Here is a 23,753-nt window from a genome sequence, read left to right on the forward strand (position 1 = left end):
AGCCATCTCTTAAAAACTTTTTTAGATAGAATAGCAATAGAAAATGTTGCTCTGGCTGCTTTTATTTTGTGCTTTGTCTTTCAAATATATATGCACATTGGTCTATGAACATGAAAGTTGTATTCAAATGTTTGCACTGAAGTAACTAAATTACTTCAATAATGTGGTATAGAGGTTAAAGGAGGAAGGAAATTATCGTTTTTCTGCTTTCAGAGCTTTCCACAGTCTGGCTGGTCACAATTAGGTATTTGTTTCACACATTTGCTTCACTGATGGTGGACGTCAACAATCTTCTAAAATATACTTGTTAAAATCATTGTGGACAACAACGAGAAAGCTTAAAGATACAAACTAAATTTGTATAAAATCAGAGATAACCTCTTCAAATGTGGTTAAGGACAAGAGGAATAAGGTTAATGCTCACTGTTTCAAAGTGGCTGAACTTGTTAATCACTTCATGTACATCAAGCAGGAAATGAATAAAGTTCTGCTAAAGTGGGAATAAATCTAGATTATATAAAACTGGAGAGCAATAATCTGTCAAAATATTTGTAATTGTGATTTGTTTTAATATAAATAAATCAAGATGCTTCCAATACATTAATAGCTCTTTGCAATGTAGTTACCTGTTGGAAAATGAGTAAAACAAAATACTTCCATTGTGTGCTGAAGTAGGTTGCCTGAAACATAGTCATATTCCATTGTCAATTCAAACTTAGTTGTTTTAGCAAAGTTCGTAATGCTGTGGTGCCCTTAAAAGAGGCCACAGAGGATATGATATAGATTTATAAATGTAACCTTCAGTTCTTAGGTTTTGTTTCCTGAAGAAAATCAAACTGTTCATTAGAAATTGAAAATGTTATCTTTTGGGTGAATTAAAATATTGGTTAGTCATTCTAAATCTGTTGTAAATAATGATGCACTGTGGCTGATTCTATTTTTCATAATTGGGTCTCCTGTATGACCTCTTTTGCAAAATCTGACATGATTAACATTCTAGACAAATCAGTATGTTAGTTCAATTTGCTGTCTATCAAATATAATGCACTTATGCTTTGGCATTTCAAATGACATGTGTCTTTTCCTATTAATTAAATGTAGTGTAATCTAGCAGGTGCTTATTTTTAAGAATAAAGATGTGACCACTCTGGCACTCATCCTCAAATTAGATCTCAAGTCATCTATTAAAATGTAATTACAACAATTTTATCCTAAAATGCCTCATGAGCTCCTTGGACAATGCAATACCTATTCTAAAATGGGCAAAATAGTACAAGTTATTCACAATAAGTTACATGCTTCACTTCTAATTATTGAATCGAAATGAATGTGTTGCATTTGGTTAATGGTGGGCAAAAGTTTTCCTTTTTTTATAGTAGCATTTTAATAACCAGGCACATGGAACTGGCAAAGGAATTAAATATATTTTTATCTGTCATGAAAAGCAAATATACACAAAAGACCTGCCAGAAATATAGGAAAACCTAGTGCCAAGAAAATGAGGAGCTAAAGGAAATAATTGGAGGGGAGAAAAAAATACAAGAGAAGTTAGGGAGGCTAAAATATAGTAAAACGACCTGATGATTTACAATAGAAATGTTTGAAAAAAATATGCCTAAAACTGTAGTCTGGTACTGTCTCCGAAGACGCAATCTGGGTTCTGAAATGGTCCTTGTAGATTGGTGGATAACGTGTCATGCCTATTTAAGTATAGAAAATTAATGAAAATGGGGATCTGCTAGGTTGTTAACAATGGTCATGTGGTAATGCTGGAACTTCTAATAACATGTTTGTTATCAAAATGTCTGGAAAAGAATAATAGAATTGAGCATAGTCAAAGACGTGAAAGGGAATCTGCTTTTGGCTAATCTGTTGGAGTTAGTTGAAGATGTGTCCAAGGAGAAACCTGTTGATGTGATGCATTTGGATTTTCCAGTGGCTTTTGATGTGGTTGCACACAGGAGCTTAATGAATAATGGTACCACATGGAATTCAGTGTATCATAAAATATATGTGTGAATTAAGATTGTAAACAGGAATAAATGGTTTCTCAGGTTGGCAGACGGTGATTAGTAGGGTAGCACAGGGTTTGGTGTTTGGGTCTCCATTCAGATTCTATATCAGTGATTTGACTTAAGGAACCAAATGCAACATTTCAAAGCTGGATGTCATAAAACTAAATAGGTGCTTGAGGGATGATGAAGTGCAAAACGGCTTCAAGAGAATGCAAGTAAACTAAGTGAGCTGATATCAGCATATGCCATATGAAGGTCAATGTGGAGAAATTAGAAATTAGAAAAAAGACAAATGTGGGTTTTCTTTTCAGTGATAAGATTGGGAAATGTTGATGCTCAGAAGTACTGAGGGTACTTTTACACAAAACACTGGGGGGGAAAAAAACTGTGTTTAGATGCAGCAGGTCATTGGAAAAGCGATTCAGATGTTAGCCTTTACTGTTAGAAGACTAGAGTGAAGATGCCTTACTATATTTGTATAAGTTCTTGGTTAGCCAGCCCTCTGGAATTTGGAAGAATGAGAGGTGACATCTTAGAATGATCGACAAGGTTGATTTGGGGAAAATATTTCCTCTGGTTTTAAGTCTTTGGCTAGAGTTCAGGTCCTAAAGGCATAGGCCTCATATGACTACGATGATGAGACGTTTATCACTTTGGGAGCAGTGAGTCTTTGCAATTGTCTACCTACTGTCCTTGTGGAGAGTTTATAATTGCTCGCATTTAATTGATCACTATACCTTAATGTTAAAGGAATTGAGGAATGACGAGATGGTTTAGGTCTTCCGTTTTTATTTCTTATGTTCTTATTTTTGCATGAATGACAAATTTTTAATCAGATTTTTTGTGCTTTATATATTACAGGTAATAAGATTTCTCCACTGATGTCATTGGGAAATAGAAACTTCCTGCCTTCCTAATGGCTCCAAATTCGGGTGATGTTGTTGGATCTATCCTTGGGTTACTTGACAGTGGGCAATACCAAGTCATATTCTGGGATCTGCTTGCCTTTGTTTGTGCCTTTTTGGCCTTGACAGTTTTCATTTTTGTGTGTAGTAGCTGCGACAGGTAAGAAAAACAAAAACTTTTCAAATAAATTAACTTTTGGTTTTATACTCTGTTTACTGAAATTTGCAACATTCTGTTTGCACTAACTCATCAAACATAATGAGCCAGCTTCTTTTCTGGGGTATCTGCATCTCTCACTGAGCCAATACTTGGAGTGTTTAAGGGAAGTCAACCAAACTATAGCAGTAGGATGTGGGAAAAATCTGAGGGAATGTTGCAAGAGGGCAAGAAAAGTAAACTAAATGAGGTGTGAAGGCTGTGAAACGTGAAAGTCTGCAGACACTGTGATTGTAGTAAAAGCACACCAAAATGCTGGAGGAACTCAGCCGGTCTTTTCAGCATCCATAAAAAGCAAAGATGTATTTCTGACATTTTGAATTGGATGTGATAAGGGATGAGGTAAGAATTTATCATGTTTTTGCGAAAAAGGAGACAGAGAAAAGGGAGAGAGACAGACTGGGGCTAGGCGGTGGGGCAGAAGTGAGGAAGGAGGGGTTTAAACAAAAGCCAGAGAAGTCAATGTTAATGTCATCTGGTTAGAGGCTGCACAGTCAGAAGATGAGGTGCTATTCCTCCAGTTTGTGGGTGGTTTCAGTCTGGCAGTGCATGAGACCATGGACAGACATGTCAGCAAGGGATGGATTGGGGAATTGAAATGGGTGGTCAATGGGAAATCCATGCTGTTGCAGCAGACAGAGCCAAAGCGATCTCCATCCAGTCTGTGTCTGGTCCCTCTGATGCAGAGGAGACCATAATGGGAGCATCGATGTGGTTGATGAACCCTGCATATTTACAAGTGATGTGTTGCTTTACTTGGAAGGACAGTTTGGGGCCCCAAATGGTGGTGGTGGAAAGTGTAGCACTTCCGATGATCATAGGGGTAGATGCAAGGGGAGTGATTGGTAGGAAGGGAGGAGTGGATGAGGGGGTCATGGAGGGAGTGGCTCCTGTGCAAGGTGGAAAGGAGAGAAGATGTGTCTGGTGGTGGGATCACATAGTAGATGGCATATGTGGAGAATATGTTGGATTTCAGATTTATTGTCAGAGTACATACATGACATCACATAAAACCCTGAATTCATTTTCCTACAGATGGGGCAGTATTACCACTAATTTGTAGTGCATAAATAAACTGTACACAGCATATACATGTAAACAAAGAACTGTAAACAGAAAATGAATGTAAACAAACTGATTGTGCAATACAGAGAGAATAATAAAAATCAAAAAAGTGCACAAGAAAGAGTCCTTAAATTTTTGAGTCTCTGATTGAGTTTGTTGTTGAGGGGTCTGATGATGGAGGGGTAGCTGCTTTTCCTGAACCTGGTGGTGCGAGTGTTGTGGCACCTGTTCCTTTTTCCTGATGGCAACAGCCAGAACAGAGTGTGTGCTGGGGATTTGATGTTGCAGAGGCTGGTGGGGCAGTAGGTGAGTACAAAGGGAATCCTGACCTTGTTGTGCATGGCCGCGGAGGCATGTCAGGGCAGATCTGCAGGCAATGGAGGACATGCAGGTGAGAGCTGAGATGACAGTAGAGGGGAAGCCACAATTTTTGATGATCTTGGATGATCTGGCAAGGAAGACTTCACCTGGGAGCAATTGTGACTGACATGGAGGAATTGTGAGAAAGGAATGGAATCCAGGGGATAGGGTGTAAAGAGATGTAGTTGAGGTAGCTTTTGGGAGTTGGGGGTTTGTAGAAAATGTCTGCATTAATTTGTCTCCTGAGATAGAGGCAGAAAGATCAAGAAAGGGGTGAGTGTTCCTGGATTTGGACCAAGTGAATTTGAGGTTGGGGTGGAAGTTGGCAGCAAAGTGGATTGTGACAGATTATGTTATATTTTATATAGATATGTTTTAAACGAGATAAATTGTTGCAGATTTTTTGTGTTGGTCACATACAAACATTTCAAAACAGATCTCATTTAAAATGCAAGAGGTCCACTCAAGGCAGACAGTCCCTTTGCAAAAACTTTGAAGAATGCCTATAAGGACTTCATAAGTAGGTGTTAATTGGACATGCTGTGGAGTAATGGATTTTTTTTTCAAAAGCAACATGAATGATCTCAGAAGATTAAGTCTGTTGCCACAGTCTGAGAGTGGTTTGCTGTTCTAAGAGGGTCATATGGATTTCTCAGAGAGAGAGAGAATTCAGTAGCAGCAGCTGGGACTGGAACATGGCAAGCTTGTGGAAAACCTCCATTTTGAAGGCAGGTAGTGAGTTCTTAGTTCAGCCTATTCAAGGCCCTTGTGGAACATACAAGAGGAGATGGCTGGCTGTGTAGTGTTTCACCTGAAATAAGGGGAACAAAAAGGAACTCTGATGACTTGAAAGAAAGGTTATTATTTGGAAAACCCTAATGGGGCAAGTTTCTTCGGCAAAACACTGAAGTGGCTGATCAGAAGGAATCAGTTATGGGTGTCCAATGAGCAACAAATCTCTCTCTCTGAAAACCACCAAGAACCTAATTGAGCAGTAACCATTTACCTTTCAAGCACCAAAGCCTAGTGAAATTCATAAATGTTAAATTCTGTGCACATTATAAGAATTGCCTGATACCAGTGAACTTGGAGGAATGAGATTGGATTGTGAATCAAATAACATTTCTAAACTGATACCCACATTACATACACATGCACTTAGAATTAGAAGAGAGTTAAGTTAATAATAATAAGTTAAACTGTGATCCTGTTTTCATGTTTAAAGATAATTAAAAGTAACTTTTGTTTACGTAACCATTTGTCTTGGTGAATTCTCTTGCTGCTGCATTTTGGGGTCCTCTGGGCTAATAACAGAATAAAGTCAATGACATTATTATTGGTGTATGAGGCAGCACCAAACAAGTTGTCAATGAAGCAGAGGAAGAGTTGAGGAATCTTGCCTGTGTAGGCATGTAGCATGGATTGCTTCATGTCAAAAAGGCAGCCATTGCTGGAGCCCATGCATGTTCCAATGGCTACTGCTTTGATGTGGGGAAAATAGGATGAGACAAAGGAGAAGTTATTGAGGGTGAGAAAAAATTCTCCCAGTGGAGAAGGGTTATGGTGGAAGGGGATTGGTTGGGTTTGTTGTCAAGGAAGAAATGAAAGTATTTGAGGCCTTCAGTATGGAGGATAATGATAGATTTCCATGGTGAAGATGAGGCGGTCGAGTTCAGGAAACTGGAAGTTTTTGAAGTGATGGAGGGCATGGGAAGTATTGTAGATGTAGGTGTGGAGGGACTGGACTAATGGGTCAAAACAGAATCAAGGTAAGTAGTTAGTAGTTGGGTGTAAAATTTGATGTCCTGCCGATCCATCAGCGTACAGACTATTTTCAGCATCAAATAAGGCATGGATAAAGTTTTGATTTTTCTGGATTACTAATTGGGAAACTTGTGGTGTCCACCTGTTCCGTAATTTTTACAAAATCACTAATGGTCAGAGTATTATTTAGATGGGGAGAAAATTCAAAATATCGAGGTACAAAGTGACTTGGGAATCCTCGTGCAAGATACCCTAAAGGTTAACCTCCATGTTGAGTCAGTGGTGAAGAAGACAAATGCAATGTTGGTATTCATTTCTAGAGGAATACCATATATGAGCAGGGATGTAAAGTCAAGAATTTATAAAGTGCTGGTGAACTCACTTGGAGTATTGTATACAGTTTTGGGCGCCTTATTTGAAAAAAAAAGATGTGCTAGTGTTGGAGAGGGTACAGAGAAGATTTTAGAGAATGATACCAGGAATGAAAAGGTTAGCATATGAAGAACGTTTGTTGGCTCTTGAACTGCACTCGTTGGAGTACAGAAGGATGAAAGGCTTGGGGAAAGTAGATGTGGCAAGCATATTTCTCATGGTAGGAGAGTCTAGTACAAGAGGGCACAACTTCAGGATAAAAGGGTGTCAATTTAAACAGAGATGCAGAAGCTTTTTTTAGTCAGAGGGCCGTGAGTTTGTGGAACATATTGTCACAGGTGGCTGTGGGAGCATGGTCGTTGAATGTAATTAAGGCAGAGATATTTTATTTGTCAGTGCATCAAGGGTTACAGGGAGAAAGCCGAGTAGTGGGGCTGAGTGGAAGGATGGATGATTAGAATGGCAGAGCTGACTGAATGGGCCTTCTTCTGCTCCTATATCGTGTGAGCTTAGGTTTTAACCCACTTTGAGCCTCTGCCACTTAAAGATTATAAAAGCTCTTTTGTTGCATTGCTGTGAGTATCTATCTTTTACTAAACATGCAAGTTTTAAAATGGGATTTATGGAAAACTGAGATGGCCAGCAGAAGTCAACTCATCTCTTTCCCAACTTCCAGCCAAAGAATCAGATTCCTATTGTTCCATTTCATGGGCTCCAACAGGAGCCATCATCATTGAGAGGGTATGAAGGAGAAGGAAATATTTCAGATGCCAATATTTCAGAAAGGTCTGGTCACTGGTTGACCACTGAAATTTATTTGTGTACTAATATTTCACATAACAGCAAAAACAACTTGCATTTTCAAGATGCCTCTAATATCCATTTTGTCCAAAGGCATTTAACGAGAAATTAAAAAAACACAAAGAGTCAATTATATGCAGATAGTGAGGGCTAGAAACGAGCTCCAAATAAAGATGGAAAGAAAGAAAAGATGTTGAAAAAATTCCAGAAATTAGGTCTAAAACAATAGGCCAGGATCAAAGAGATCCAAATTGCTCAAGGTAAGAAGGTGAGGTCCAGATAGGGACCTTGAAATGAGATTATTCATTTTTAAATTACCATTCACAAATAGTAATCTAGCAATTTAATCAGGATACTCATTTTGTGCTTCCCCATTAAACTTTGCTTATCATTTGTATTTCTCTCCTAATATAATATATAAACAATTTCAGATGAAAATCAGCAGTTTAAAGAGAATATTGTTTTGTAATGCTCATAACTGGAATATGGCATTGAAGGAACTGAGAAGTTCAAAATCCTCTGCTCTGTTTTTCCAAAAGGAGCCAAGATGAATTCATTTTCATTATCTCCTAAGAATGCTCGTTGCAGTGAGGACATCAGTGACCTAGATTTCATTGTTTATAATGTGTTTTTTTTAAATGTTGTGGGCAGAAGATTTAAAGAGCTTATGTAAAGAGGCCTGTCTTCTAATAATTTGCTATTAATCTCTTGGTGGTTTATCAAATCAGCCCTGAACAGAATTTGAGTTTATGGATGTTGAAAACCTATAATTCTCTTTTCTTTTTGAGACTGTGCAGTAGATGGCAGTCTAGTTATAGTGCATACTAAGAAATCGGCATTACATTCTTATTGAATGACTTGAGGATCCATAAATTCTTCTAAAATAAATATTTGTGTTATTGTTAGAATTCTTTTGAGTTTTTATTCCATTTCCTGTTGCTTTCCAATCTCTAGGCTTTAATCGAGCCACTGGCTGATGTAGCTTACTCTTTTCAGGGAGTCATTCTCCAATTGTCCACTCATGCACATTACTACGTCTTAGCACCAATGTAACCCAAACCCTACAGTTAAGCCCTAAGACCCTTGTCCTCTAAGATTACCTTAGAGAAAATCTTCATCTGCCATCCTGCTGCCTGATGTTGGCATTTTCCTTCTGGGCCCTCCCAGTGGATGGGGAGCATTCATCCTGCAGGACTGGAAGCATCTCACTTGGCCACTGTCATCTGACATAATCAATAGCTCAATGCTCAGCATGGCTGGTACTACGTTCCTGTATCAGACATTCTGCTACCTCACTCCCCAGCTCCTTTTTAGCTCCCCATCTTCTCTCTCATTCTTCGCCTAAGCTCCTTGCTTTCCCTTTATTTGCCTAGTGCACTCCATGGGCTTCTCCCCTCCATTAAATAAAGTTTAAAGAAAAAGGCAGGTGTAGGCCATGGAGTCAAGTCACATTTGATATCATCTGATTGCACAAGTACAACACGACAAAAGTGTTCTCCAGTCCTTGGTGCAAAGCATGGAGACACAACCAGACATAGCACACACACACAGTCACAATATAAAAGCAGGACATGTATTCATATATGCAAATAAATAAATATTGTTTCATAAATATGAGTCTCGGATGGTTAGTGTGAGCAGTTCCTTTGGTTGTTCAACATTCTCACTGACTGTGGGAAGAAGCCGTTCCTCAGCCTGTTGGTTCTGGCTCTGATACTCCTGAATCTCTTTCCCAATCGGAGCAGCTAAAAGATGCTGTGTGCAGGGTGGAAGGGGTCCTCAATGATTTTGCCTGCCCTCTTTAGACAACAATCCCGCTAGATCACATGGATGGAGGGGACATGAACTCTAGTGATTCTCTCTGCCACTCTTATGGTCCTGTGGATTGACCTCCAATCTATTTCTTTGTATCATAAGTCTGCCTGCTGTTCAGTAATATCTTGGCTTCTCCAATACCTCCTGCTGTTCCATTATTGTGGCTGTATACATGTTCATTATCACCACTAATACTTGTGACCTTCAAGAAAAGCACTTGGAACAGAAGCAGAATAGTGCTTTTTTTAAAATTGGCATTTTACAAGGTGTTGTGTCTTGGACAATAAGCTGGCTTTGACTGGCTCAACTACTAGGGTAATATGTTTGCCCACATACTTCACCACTCTTTTCTCATCTTTATACAAAAACAATATTCCTCAAAAAACTACACAATATGACATAAAAATGATCTGATAATCCAAACTCAGTAAGTATTTCCAAACTTGCATGAAATTGTCACTTCCTCAGGATGTGTGATGGTGACAGATCCCAACTTTTGTACTTCCTCTCGCAAACTATAGTGCCTGTTTACAAAGAGCATTTTGGATCATGTGCCTTGCTGATGCATTGAGGTGTTTATTCTGTGGATCATGGTGCATTGAAACATGTGCTTGATTATGCACATTTCATGACCACCACTGGGCAAACAATAATTTGGTTAATTGTAATTAAAAATGTTTAAGTTTATTAGATGTAATGATGAATTTGACTTTCTATTGATAGACCACCAGAGGAGGATGAGAACCTAATGTCTATGGTAAGTGTTCTACATTTAATATTCTGTTAATGCATCCAGTCTCTTTTTTTCCTCCTCAACCCCAATGTCTCAAATTTAATTTTTATACTCAGCAGCAAACTACTCAGTCCATTGACTCTGGAGTGCTCTGTCTCTCGTTCCTCTGCCCCCTCTCCTTCCCTCACCCATATTATCCATTTTATTTACTCCACTCTGTCTGATCCCTGTTTATTATTTCAGCACTTAAAAGGTAGACCAATATAATAAAATCTTGAGATTTAATTAGACAAATGTTATCCATTTTTATTTTCTATTTTTAAGTAGTCCTAACTACCATACATTGCTCTGATTTTCATGGCATTTGTCCAGTCAGCAGAAGTAGAAGAGAAAATAAAGTTTCATCCTGTCCATTTTTTTGGTGTTTCTACCCTCTTGCCTTTGTAAAATTCATTTTAAAATTATTTTATGGAAAATGATAAAGTTGTATATATTGGCATTTAAACCAGCATATTTTTATTTCCAAAATGATTAGTTTCCACTAAAGCACTTGTGGGTGAAAATTTCAAACACATGGAGCAATTTTTCTTTCAGCATTACACTTGTGAAAATGGAATTTTATTTTCTTCCCCTTCATTGCCCAAACAGAGAAATGCAAGTGAGATATTTTATTAATATCTACTTTATTTTTATTTTCCTCCTCCTTGTATTTTATTATCAACTTTTTTTTCTTGCGTTGTCTATTTTATGTTCCTGAGAAGTTGCAGCAAGACTTTCATTATATTTATGGCATTTGTGTATATAACAATAAACTTAATTCATTCCGATCACATGGGTTGACTGTTTACACATACGCAATTGTATTTTATGCTGTTGCTAGGTTTTCTACATCACTAAAGTAGTGCATTTAATAATTGTGCTGGGCTTCTACACGTAACTGGCACTTTCTGAACAACCTTTCAACAGCAATGCAACCCACTGGAAATCTGATTCAAGCAGATCCATTTTAATTTCCCCCATTGTTTGTTAAACCTCTGGACACCATCCTCTATGAACCTGCTTGAATGTGGTTCTCTGGATTGATATCCCCCTCACCATTCCTCAAGAACTAAGGCTCTTACCAATGATCTGAAACTTGAATATTCTCTCACAAAATTGCACACTGTGCCTGATGACCATTTAGGAGTATCCACCTGTGGTGAATCTATGTTGAGCTGTCAGTCTCTCACTGGGCCTAGCCCTGCTTTACTGACATTGGACGGGTATTATCTCTACCACTTAAGAAACTCCCCTTGGGTATAACTGTGTATGTACCCATTGTCATTCATTATTGTACCACTAGTTTCTGATAATAAAAGCCATGATTACTGCTTGATTTACACTACCTTCGTCTTCTTCATTAACTGGCATTTCACCACCCCCTTATGTGACACAGCTTTTAATGACATTTTCATGACCAAAATTGTTGCTGGCCTCTGTGTAATGCCATATTTACCTGAACTGATTCTAGACCAATCTTCTTCTAGTGTAATATAAACTAGTAAAATTGGAATGCCGCACAAAGCAATATAGTTCTATTTATATGATCCAAACTCAATCAAGAAAGCATCAACTATCTGGAAGCAGCCAGGCACATTTCTGCAGTGCCAGATTTCTTTTCGGTAACTTGTACACAAGTTCTAAGGGAAAGTGGTGGAGAACATTTCTTATGTTTTTTGAAAATTCATGTGAAACATTTGCATTTTATTACAAATTCTTAATCTATTTTTAAGCAAGAGGTGACACTGATTCTGCAATGTTTTACAGCCTTCAGAGAAGGAGACCAACAGTTATCCTTTGAACTCTAGAGAAGAGCTGCCAGCAAATGGTCACACAGACAGCCTTACAAATGGAGATGGTAAGACAGCAATAAGCACGTACAATCTAAAGTATCATAATTTTGAACAAGAAAGTGTAGAACAGTTGCATATATTTAAGAACAATTTTTTCCAAAATTGTTTGTGGTGAAAATAATTTTGACAATTCTAACTGGATGAATGCTCCATTTGTGGAAATAATCTTAATCTATTTTTATCTTTTCCATTGTTCAATGTGAAAACATTCAATTGGCATAGCCTTATTTATCAACTGTTTATTCTCAGTGATAAGCTCAATTTTGTTTGATGTCAGATCCTGTTTGCATTTGGGTTAAAAAAAAGTTAAACCTTAGCCAAGCGCTGTCAACCCAAGTTTGAACCCGGCACTGTCTGTAAGGAGCTTGTATGTTCTTCCCATGTTGCTTGGGTTGCCTCCCACCCTCCAAAAATTGGGTTTGTAGGTTAATAAGAGTATTTGGGTGGCACAGGCTCATGGGTGGAAGGGCCTGTTACTGTGCTGCATGTCTAAAAATAAAATTAATGACATTGATTTTTGAAACAGATATGTTGCTTTCTGATTTTACTTTGGTAGTTGTTTCAGATCAGAGTACAATTGTCAATTCATCTGAAGATGCATTGCTACTAGTGGAACCAAACCAACAAGATACACAGTGCAAGTCTACAAAATGCCATCAAAGCAGAGAACTGCCTCAAATACCTGACTCAATGCCAACCACCGAATCTATAGAAGTGAATGAAGCCAAGCCCATGCATGGAGTTTGTAACACGTATGAAGTGTTAAAGAACAGCTCTTCACAGGACATAGTCATTGAAGACTCGCTCTATGAAACTGTGAAAGAGCTAAAAGAAGAATCTGTCAGTGTAGAAAATGAAATTTATGGTCAGGGTGAAAATACAGATGTGAATATCATGGTGCAAGATCAAATTCAGGAGCATGGTGAGGGTTCTGCAGAATATGCAACGGTGAGGAAGGTGAAACTGAATCACAGTAACTCGACAGAGCAGATATTGATTACTGAAGATGATCCTCCACCACTTCCAATAAAGAAGCTGGATGAAAAGGCAGAGGTGAGCTCCTTTATTTACTGTTTGTAATTCACTGAAACTTCCTAATTTCTAAAACTTCCAACTCCTAAGGGTCACCAGCTCTTAGTACTGTATAGGGTTGGTTTTTGCTGCTATTTGCTGTTTTGGATTCCTTTGTCATTTGCTAATTAAATAGAATTATCACTATTACTACAGATATTTTTTCTTAGTTACATATCTGTAGTTCTCTTTTTTGAAAAAATATTCATAATTTGTAAAACAATGATACCTGCATTTAGATATTACCAAAAACCCCATGTTTTAATGCTGAATTTTGAAAAAAAAAAAGCATATTTTTCTTAATGTTGTTTCTCCCAATTGGTGTTTCTCATAATAGGCTGATTTACCCTCATAGCTAACTGGTGACCTTGTGGTGAATCCTGTTGAGCTTCTGTACATATCAGTAGCCTTGCTTCTGGGTCTTTAACATACATCATTGTTGTGGCCCTGGATTTGCCACTGAGTCCTGGAGTGGTTTAACAAGTTATTAAATTATGTGGCAGTCAGATATTTCTGACCTCTTAACTTTATAGGAGCCATGGTTGGCATATTTGAAAATTAATTAGCTGCCTTCCTGCATGAAAAATTAAGTACAGATGAGTGATTTGCCTTGGTTTTTGCTTTCATTAAAATAACATACACAAATTGAAAGTATTTTAAAATTAGTTTATTTTAAATATATTATTATTTATGTTTATTGCAAGTGTCAGAAGGCTATTAGTAATTATATTATATAATTTAGATATAACACCTTTTGGAGGGAATTTTGAATATAATATATCCTCTAAAACAGTCGTAGTCTCCCGATTGGGAAAAGAGGGTAAAGTCGAAACTAAGAAACTCCTAATCTGCAAATATCGAAAGAAATGAGATCGAGGTAAATCATATTTCATGGATAATTGTTCAAATGACATGAAAGAGTTATCCAAGAATAAATCCGAAAAGCATGTTATACCTTTAACTTTCCAGAGTAAATAAGCTTGATCAATTAGAGAGGGATGAAAAAGGAAATTTAGTACAATAGGAGTTTCCAAGATAAAATGACTTAGGCCAAAAAATCTCCGGAATTGAAACCATATACGTAGTGTATGTTTAGCCATTGGATTATCAATTTGTTTATATAATTTAGTAAGAGTAAAAGGGAGAGCAGCTCCCAAAATAGAGCTAATTGAAAAATTTTGTATCGGTTTAATTTCTAAATTTACCCAATGGGGATTTAGAGATAATTCTGAATAATTCAACCAATACCTTAAGTAACTAATATTAATTGCCCAGTAATAAATTCTAAAGTTGGGTAATGCCAACCCTCCCTCTAGAAGGCTATTAGAGTGGTCTGGTAGCAGGACCTTATTTTATATTGCCATAATTCCAGTTGTCACTTGTAGACCACGTTGCAGGTTAGCCACAGCAGCAAGGTTTCTGCTCTCAATTAAGTGTATGTGTATCTGAAATTAAGTGTCACATGTCATAGTCTTGAGTGTTGATTATTCCAATGTGTTATAAACTTACCACAGAGTCGTTGTGGGAAAGACTGAAGAACTGGTTTATGAAGCAGAGTTCAGTGGCGAGAAATGCCGATCAAATGGGCGATACCTGGCTTGTCAATAAAATCAGATCAAAGCTTTAGGCTGACATTGTAGCAAGCTGAGCGACCGCGCAGGTGGTCGGGCTGAATCGCTGCAACAGTTGGCCATCCCAAGATAGTGCGGGCCCTCCTTCACTACTGAGAAGAAGCCTGCAGTTGATGCCACCCTTGTACTGTGTGGACGTCTCTTCATTTCATAGCGCTGCCGCCGCAGTCACTATAACGTTCCTGAAAAAGTTACAATTCATATTGGCTGACTGTGAAGACACACTGCTTTTCATTTACTAGGTTAGCAGGTGTCACTAAGATTTAACCACCTTCACAATACAGACTTCCCATCTTTACCAATGGATTGTGGCAACGCACATACTTGTAGCGGTGAACTGGTCTCGCTTGTCACGCGTGGTCAGCGGGGCAGCCGCTGCAAAGATGGCATCATGGGACTGTTTCTTCTGGTCTAGACAGGAAGGGCGTGTGCGCACATGTGTCATCATGAGGCAAGAGCTGGAATGCGGGGGCATGGGCTTAAAGGCTGCAGTGCAGAATTCAAAGTAAAGCAGTTGTGTTATTCAAGCTCTCAGCCTGTTGATTCAGTGTTTTTGCACAACACACTACACTAGTGACCCTGACGAGTCTCCACACCCTGAAGACTTGGCACAATAGAACCTGCTGCTGCGGGTGCCATTCCTTTGAAGCTGCCAACATTCTGGATGAACAGGCCCCACACTTGGTTCGGACAAGCGGAGGTCCAGTTGCAGATCATACAGATAACCTCCGATTCGACGAGATGCTTTTACATCATCAACTCACTCAACCGGGAAGCCTCCTCACGGGTTGATGATATCAAACAGGCACTGCTAGAGGAAGGTAAATACATGGCTCTTAAAAACCTCCTTATTAGTGCATTTGTGAGATCCAGACAAACTCAACCTCACCAAGGAAGAGTCTAAACGTATGGAAGAGCTCAGCATCGTCCGCTATTCCAATAGCCAGTGGGCCTCAACCCCTCCACTTGGTGCCAAAGTCCAATGGCAGCTGGAGACCCTGCGAAGACTACAGATGCCTCAACGATGTGATGACGCCCGACTGCTACCTGATACCCCACATCCAGGATTTCGCAGTGAACCTCTATGGCGCAAAGCTGTTCTCTGAAGTTGACCTAATCCGGGGATACCATCAGAGCCCCAGATTAACCAACCAAAATACATACAAACATTTCCCTCTTAAATATACTCAGTGGCATTTTCTCCCCTTTTTTTCCCGCCTACCTTCCCTCCCCCGCACCAAAACCAATAATCATTCAACGTATACAATACAATAAAACCATTAAACAATGTCATCACACAATGAAAATAAACCAGAAAAATGTGTCATCTACTTTTACACACTGAATCAAGTCATTTTGTCTTCTTATCATTTTAGGGGGTGGAAGCCCGAGGCAAGCCCTCTCTGTTATGTTCCATGTATGGTTCCCAAATTTGTGATCTTCCCAAAACTTTTTCACTTTCTCACATGCCCAAATTGCATGTACTGTTGTTCCCATTTCCTTCTTACAGTGAAAACATCTATCTGATAATGTTGGATCCCATTTTTTTTAACTTTTGGGGCATGATATATAACCTGTGTAACCAATTATACTGTATCATGTGTAACTTTGTGTTTATTATATTCTTCATAGTTCCAGAACATAACTTTTCCCATGTTTCATTTTTTATCTTTATGTTTAAATCCTTTTCCCATTTTTGTTTGGGTTTATAGGTTATTTCATCATTTTCCTTCTCTTGCAGTTTGATGTACATGTTTGTTATAAATCTTTTAATTATCATTGTGTCTGTAATCACATATTCAAAGCTGCTTCCTTCTTGTAATCTCAGTCTGTTTCCCAATTTATCCTTTAAATACGCTTTCAGTTGATGGTATGCAAACATTGTACCATGAGTTTTTCCATATTTGTACTTCATTTGTTCAAATGTTAATAAATTATTTCCCAAAAAACAATTTTCTATTCTTTTAATTCCTTTTCTCTCCCATTCTCTAAAGGAAAGGTTATCTATTGAAAAAGGGATTAGCCGATTTTGCATCAATAATAATTTTGGTATTTGGTAATTGGTTTTTTTCCTTTCTAAGTGACTGGTGAGCTTTTATATCATACCAGCTTTTCATCCCACTTATAAAGTATATGTTCCGGTACTTTCTCCCCTATTTTATCTAGCTCTATCTTAGTCCAATCTGGTTTTTCCCTTGTCTGATAAAAATCTGATAAATACCTTAGTTGTGCTGGTCTATAATAATTTTTAAAGTTGGTAGCTGCAAACCATCTTGGATGTACCTCTCTGTTCATTTATCTATCGCTATCTTCGGTTTTCCCCCCTTTCCATAAAAATTTCCTTATTATTCTCTTTAGTTCATTAAAGAATTTCTCTGTTAAGGGAATTGGTAATGATTGAAATAAGTATTGTATCCTTGGGAAGACATTCATTTTAATGCAATTTACCCTCCCTATCAATGTTAGTGGTAATTCTTTCCAATGTTCTAAGTCTTCCTGCAATTTCTTTATTAGTGGCTGATAATTTAATTTGTACAAGTGGCAAATTATTATCTTACCTAATACCGAGGTATCGGATTGCTTGTCTTTGCCATTTAAATGGTGATTCTTTTTTAAAATTCTGTATAATCCGCATTACTCATGGGCATCACTTCACTTTTATTTGCAATGATCTTGTACCCCAATATTTCTCCATACTCCTTCAATTTCTTAATTAGTTCTTTTATTGATATTTCTGGTTCTGTTAAGTATACTATAATGTCATCTGCAAATAAACTGATTTTATACTCCTTCTCCTTTATTTTTATCCCTTTTATTTTATTTTCTGTTCTTAACAGTTCTGCCAAAGCAAACAGTGAGGGAGATAATGGACATCCTTATCTAGTTGACCTACTTAATTTAAATTGGTTCGATACATATCCATTTACTGTTACCTTTGCCAATGGTCCAGTATATAATGCTTTAATCCAATTAATATATTTTTCTGGTAGATTGAACCTCTGTAATACTTTGAATAAATAATTCCATTCTACCCTGTCAAAGGCTTTTTTCTGCGTCTAAAGCAACAGCCAGTGTTGGCATCTTATTTCCTTGAACTGCATTAATTAAATTAATAATTTCACAGACATTATCCGCTATTCGTCTTTTCTTAATAAATCCAGTTTGATCTTGTTTTACTATTTTTGGTACACAGTTGGCCAATCTGTTTGCTAATAATTTTGCTATTATCTTATAATCTGAATTAAGTAGAGATATTGGTCTATATGATGCTGGTATTAGTGGATTCTTCCCCGTCTTTGGTATTACTGTAATTATTACTGTCTTACATGAATCTGGCAAGTTTTGTGTTTCTTCTATCTGGTTCATTACTTCCAGGAGAGGAGGAATTAATAGCTCTTTTAATGTTTTATAGAATTCTATTGGGAATCCATCCTCTCCAGACGTTTTATTGTTCGGCATCTTTTTTAATATATCCTGTACATCCTCTATTTCAAATGGTTTTATCAGTTTGTTTTGTTCCTCTTCTTGCAATTTTGGCAGTTCAATTTTAGCTAAAAACTTTTCTATTTTATCATCTTTTCCCTCGTTCTCAGTTTGGTATAATTGTTCATAAAATTCCTTAAAGTTCTCATTAATCTCCATTGGATTATATGTAATTTGTTTGTCCTTTTTTTCTTGATGCCAATACAGTTCTTTTAGCTTGTTCTGTTTTAAGTTGCCAGGCTAATATTTTGTGTGTTTTTTTCTCCTAGTTCATAATACTTTTGCTTTATTTTCATTATGTTCTCCTCCACCTTATACATTTGTACTGTTTCGCATTTTATTGTTTTGTCCGCCAATTCTCTTCTTTTTTTTATATCATCACTTGTTAATAGTTCCTTTTCTGTACTTACTGTCTCCCTTTCCAACTGTCCTATTTCCCCATTGTAGTCCTTTTTCATCTTTGTTACATAACTTATTATCTGCCCTCTAATGAAGGCTTTCATTGCATCCCATAATATAAATTTGTCTTTTACTGATTCCGTATTTATTTCAAAGTACATTTTAATTTGGCATTCAATAAACTCGCTAAATTCCTGTCTTTTAAGTAGCATGGAGTTTAACCTCCATCTATATGTTCTTGGTGGGATGTCCTCCAGTTCTATTGCTAATAATAGGGGTGAATGATCAGATAGTAATCTAGCTTTATATTCAGTTTTCCTAACTCTCCCTTGAATATGGGCCGACAACAAAAACATATCAATCCTTGAGTATGTTTTATGCCTACTCAAATAATATGAGTATTCCTTCTCCCTTGGGTGCTGCCTCCTCCATATATCCATAAGTTTCATTTCCTGCATTGATTTAACCATAAATTTGGCCACTTTATTCTTTTTGCCTGTCTTTTGTCCAGTTTTATCCAATATTGGATCCAAATTTAGGTTAAAATCCCCTCCTATCAATATATTCCCTCCTTGAGTATCTACAGTCTTTAAAAAAACATCTTGCATAAACTTTTGATCCTCCTCATTAGGTGCATATATATTGAGCAAATTCCAAAATTCTGAATATATCCGACACTTTATCATTACATACGTCCCTGCTGGATCTATTATTTCCTCCTCTATTTTGATTGGTACATTTTTATTAATTAATATAGCTACACCTCTAGCTTTTGAAATATATGATGCTGCTGCTACGTGCGCCACCCACTCTCTCTTTAATTTATTATGTTCCACTTCAGTTAGATGCATTTCCTGCACAAATACTGTCTATTTTTTATTTTTTCAATAAATTTAATAGCCTCTTCCATTTAATTTGGTTATGTATTCCATTAATATTTATAGTCATATAATTCAACATGGCCATCTCATACCCTGTTTACACCTCATTTCCGCTTCCTCACCACCACCATCCCCCTTTTCCCCATTTTCATCTCTCATTTTCCCTTTTTAAACTCAATGTATGACAACACATTTAAAACATAAAATACTTCAACAACTCCCACATCCAATATTCCCTTATCCCCAAATGTTCCCCCCCCCCTCCGAGTTGCCCCTTATCCCTTGCTGGGCAACCACAACTTCCTTCTCCATTTGGATTGCGAACCCGCTCGCAAGCGTCAACTGATTTTACAGTGACGGTTATTGTCTCCCACCCAACCCACCCCAGAAAAGACTTTTTTTTACACATATAACAAAGTTCATCCTTTTTTTTCCGCCTTACTTCCTTTCTTCCCTTCTCTTTCCCTTCTTTAGTTCTTGCATATACATTATTTTTACATCTTTATATATATTTTATCTTGTTACATCTCTTCATCTCTCCTTCTGCAGGCCTTCTGCAAATTCTCGTGCTTCCTCCGGATCTGAGAACAGTCTGTTTTGCTCCCCAGGGATAAATATTTTAAGCACAGCTGGATGTCTTAACATAAATTTATAACCTTTTTTCCATAGGATCAATTTTGCTGTATTAAATTCCTTCCTCTTCTTCAAGAGTTCAAAACTTATGTCTGGGTAAAAAAAAAATATTTTTTGACCCTTGTATTCCAACGGTTTATTGTCTTCTTTAATTTTATTCCTTGCCTGCTCCAGTATATTTTCTCTTGTTGTATATTTCAAAAATTTTACTAAAACGGATTTTGGTTTTTGATGTGTCTGTGGTTTCGGAGCTAGTGTTCTGTGTGCCCTTTCTATTTCCATTCCTTCATGTATTTCTGTCATTCCCAGGAGCTTTGGGATCCATTCTTTTATAAATTCCTTCATGTCTGTGCCTTCTTCATCTTCCTTTAAGCCCACTATTTTTATGTTGTTTCACCTACTATAATTTTCCAACATATCAATTTTCTGAGATAACATCTCTTGTGACTCTTTAACTTTTTTATCACTTTCTTCCAATTTTCTTCTTAAGTTGTTTACTTCCATTTCTACAACTATTTCTCGTTCTTCCACATTTTCTAATCTTTTCCCTATTTCTGTCATGACCAGCTCTAATCTATTCACTTTTTCTTCTGTACTTTTCTTCTGTAATTTCACTAAATTTTGATGTCAACCATTCTTTTAATGCTCTCATTTGTTCTTGAAAAAAACTTTATCTATATTCTGTCCATCTGTTTTACCTTCTATTTCTCTGTGAGGATCTCGGTCTTCTTCTTCCTCTTCTTCTGTGTCTGTATCTGTGTTTGAATCTTCTTCTTCTCCTCTTCCTTGTATCTGTGTCTCTTCTGACTTTCCGGATGAGTTGCTTGTCTCATTTTGCTGGCCTTCTTCTTGCTTGGCTTCTTGCTGTTGGTCCTCTTCTTCTGGGCTACTCATCTGTTGGGCCTCCTGCTGCTGCTCTTCTTTCCTTTCACTCCCTTTCCTGTCTTTTTCTTCTTCTTCCAGCTGAGAGCCCTGGTGTCAGGCATTCCTCAATTGGTCATGTTGTGTTTGCCCGCTCCTCGGCTGAGTCCCCCTCCCATCGGTGTTCCCCTTCTCCTTAGTAAGCGCACTGTGCACTTTTGTTTGGCTCGGAGAGCCATTTTTGCATTCCAGCGGTCGGGGGTCGCGACTCTGTGGGGTCATCACCAACCTCGGAGAATGGGCTCTCTTCTCCACGACCGCTCCCTGTTTCTTCATGCAGGTAAGGCCTTCTCCTTTCTCTTCCGGCGTTTTCTTTTTTTCTCATTGTTTTTAGTTTTTCCTTCTTGGGTGCCATTTTCTCTCTTTTCTGTACAACTTTATCTTTTATTTGTTATGCTTTGTTTTTTTTTGAACTTTGTATTTTCTTCACTTAATTTTTTCTTTTCTGGAGAGGGCTGGTATTCCCCTACTGCCCACTACTCTATCACGTGACTCCTCCACTTTCACTTTCTCAAAGTCCTCCGACCCATAATCTGCCCGACAGCAGAGGCCCTTGTCCTACATCTCTGAATTCACCACAGCCATTCACCATCTCTCTGGAAAATGCAATGTTGTCGCTGACGCACTCTCCAGACCAACGGTCAACGCATTAGCGCAAGGCATCAACTACCACCCAGCAAGACGACCCTGAAACGCACCGTTTTATATCTGTGGTCATGGGATTGCAGGTCCAAGACCTCCCACTTTACGCCAATGGCACTACACTCCTCTGCGACATTTCCACAAGCCAGCCCCGACTGCTGGTCCCCACCCAATGGAGAAGAATGATTTTTGACATAATCCACAGTTTGTCGCACCCCTCTTGATGGGGGCAAGTGTCAGAGCCTGGCTGAGTTAACTCACTAATTGCCTTTGGCAGTGTTAAAGCACAACCAGCTCCGCTGAAGGCGGGAACCCCCCCCCCCCTTTAAAATGCCAGGTTGCCGATTAACCAGGTAAATCATGGTGCAGTGGGAAAGGCTCCTGAGTGCAGCAGGCCCGGTAAGTTTTCCCACTTCATAGGAGGGTTGGCAGTGTGAAAGGGGAACACCATGGAAATGGCCCTCAAGCACCCATTGACACAAAGTTACACTAATCCCATTTTATTTTCCCCATGTTCATCCCACAGATTCCAACACTCACTCAAGGGCAATTTATCGTGCCCATTTAACCTATTGACCTACTGTACATGCTCTTGTGATGTGGGAGGAAACCAAAGCAAATGAAAGAACATAGAAACTTCACACTGGAGGTCGGGATTTAATCCGAATCACTGGATGGCAGCTCCATTGCTCTGCAACTGTCTTTCCTTGTGCCATCCTAATTGGCCTTTTACATTTTGAGCATCTGATCAGGAGCTTTCCAAGAGTGGAGAGGATGTTGGACTTTTAAAAGGAGGCTTTGAAAATCATTGATGGTTTGTCTGTTGACTCTCGTTGCTGCTGCGACAGGGTTCAAAACAGTGTCTACTTCATGAGTCTGGTTTTAAATATGAGTAACATATGTTCATCAGAACCAACTGAGTCATTGGGACCTTGATGCTGGGAATGTCAGCATGGAAGAGGGCACCAACATTGGTTTCCTCATCTTCCTATTTATAGGAATGTGCACCTCATCTAGTCTGTTTGTCAGAAGTATACAGAAGAACAAAGATCCCAGCTGTCAAGTAGATCATTAGCTTTACCAGATTTGAGGTCTAAATTTGTAAACTATTCTACTTTGTTTTTAGTTGTCAATGTATTTCAATCAATTATTGCTTCTATTTGAATCAAAGTTCCTCACATTTCTCTTTTTCCATTTAGAAATTGACCCCTCCACTATATTCATCCTAATCCTGTCCTTGCCTCTGGAAGTTTGGGGTTTAAATGTTTCTCATACCAACTGCAATTAAAGTAATTAAATAGAATATTAAGTGATCACACAATCAAATCTGGAAACATTGGCATAAAAAACAGACACCAAACTCCATCTGTGCTTTGCAAACTCTCAATGGACTGCGTGCGAGGAAAGTGTTGTATTTTGTACTGCTTCACACTGAACAAGTTGTACCTTGTGAGGCAAGCAAGCTAACTCCAGGATTGCATTAAAATTGTGTGGGAATTGGGTGCAAATGGTTGCCTTTTTTGTCACATATATATAAAGACCATAAACCAAAGTGACAGGGCAAAAATCAACCCTTGCTTCAAAACCGTAGGAGACTGAGTTGTTGCATCAATTTATCACAAAACAAATTCTCAACTACAATAATGGACAAAGCTTGTGAAAAATATTGGAAAGCTTTTTCTCTGCCCCTGAGATGTATATCTTGCTGTAATGTGCCTTTTATCTGGGTACCAAATAACATTGTAGAGTTGACTGGTTTTCCAAATGTGTTTACTGGCTCATTTGTCCATCCTCATCAGCTCTCCACTCAAGTAGCTTGATAATTCCATTTCCATTACAAGCCTATTTGCACACTTGAATGAATAAAAATCACACAATAACATTTTTCTTATATCTATAGCAGGAAATTGGTCTCATAATCTCAGTCTCCAATGATGGGTTGACAAACCTGAAAAGGTACTCATCAATTGAGTGGTTAAGAATGATCCCCATAAAAAAAATCATTTACTGAAATAACATGCTGTGCTTTTGTGCATTCATTTTATGTTTATTGGAACTTTATTATTCTGAACCTTCCTAGTGAAATATTGTAAATAGAGAACTTCAGCTTTTGAGTTGTAACATTATAAAGTTTCTAAGTGTGAACCCAAGGT

At 38.0% G+C, this 23,753-nt stretch overlaps 1 protein-coding gene across 3 annotated transcripts in view; it reads left to right on the forward strand.

Moving 5' to 3' along the window:
- Nucleotides 1–23,753, forward strand: part of pag1 (phosphoprotein membrane anchor with glycosphingolipid microdomains 1) — a 177,802-nt gene that overhangs the window by 146,059 nt on the left and 7,990 nt on the right. For 2 of the 3 annotated variants that reach the window (XM_069921135.1, XM_069921136.1), the window contains exons 2-5: nucleotides 2,877–3,080; nucleotides 10,038–10,071; nucleotides 11,854–11,944; nucleotides 12,496–12,992. In XM_069921135.1, coding sequence (XP_069777236.1) covers nucleotides 2,932–3,080; nucleotides 10,038–10,071; nucleotides 11,854–11,944; nucleotides 12,496–12,992 — 771 coding nt within the window. In that variant the 5' untranslated portion in view covers nucleotides 2,877–2,931. The remainder of the gene's footprint in view (nucleotides 1–2,876; nucleotides 3,081–10,037; nucleotides 10,072–11,853; nucleotides 11,945–12,495; nucleotides 12,993–23,753) is intronic. The other variant, XM_069921137.1, reaches the window with a different exon arrangement.

The sequence above is a fragment of the Narcine bancroftii genome, chromosome 2 (genome assembly GCF_036971445.1).
Source record: "Narcine bancroftii isolate sNarBan1 chromosome 2, sNarBan1.hap1, whole genome shotgun sequence".
Lineage (NCBI taxonomy): Eukaryota > Metazoa > Chordata > Chondrichthyes > Torpediniformes > Narcinidae > Narcine > Narcine bancroftii.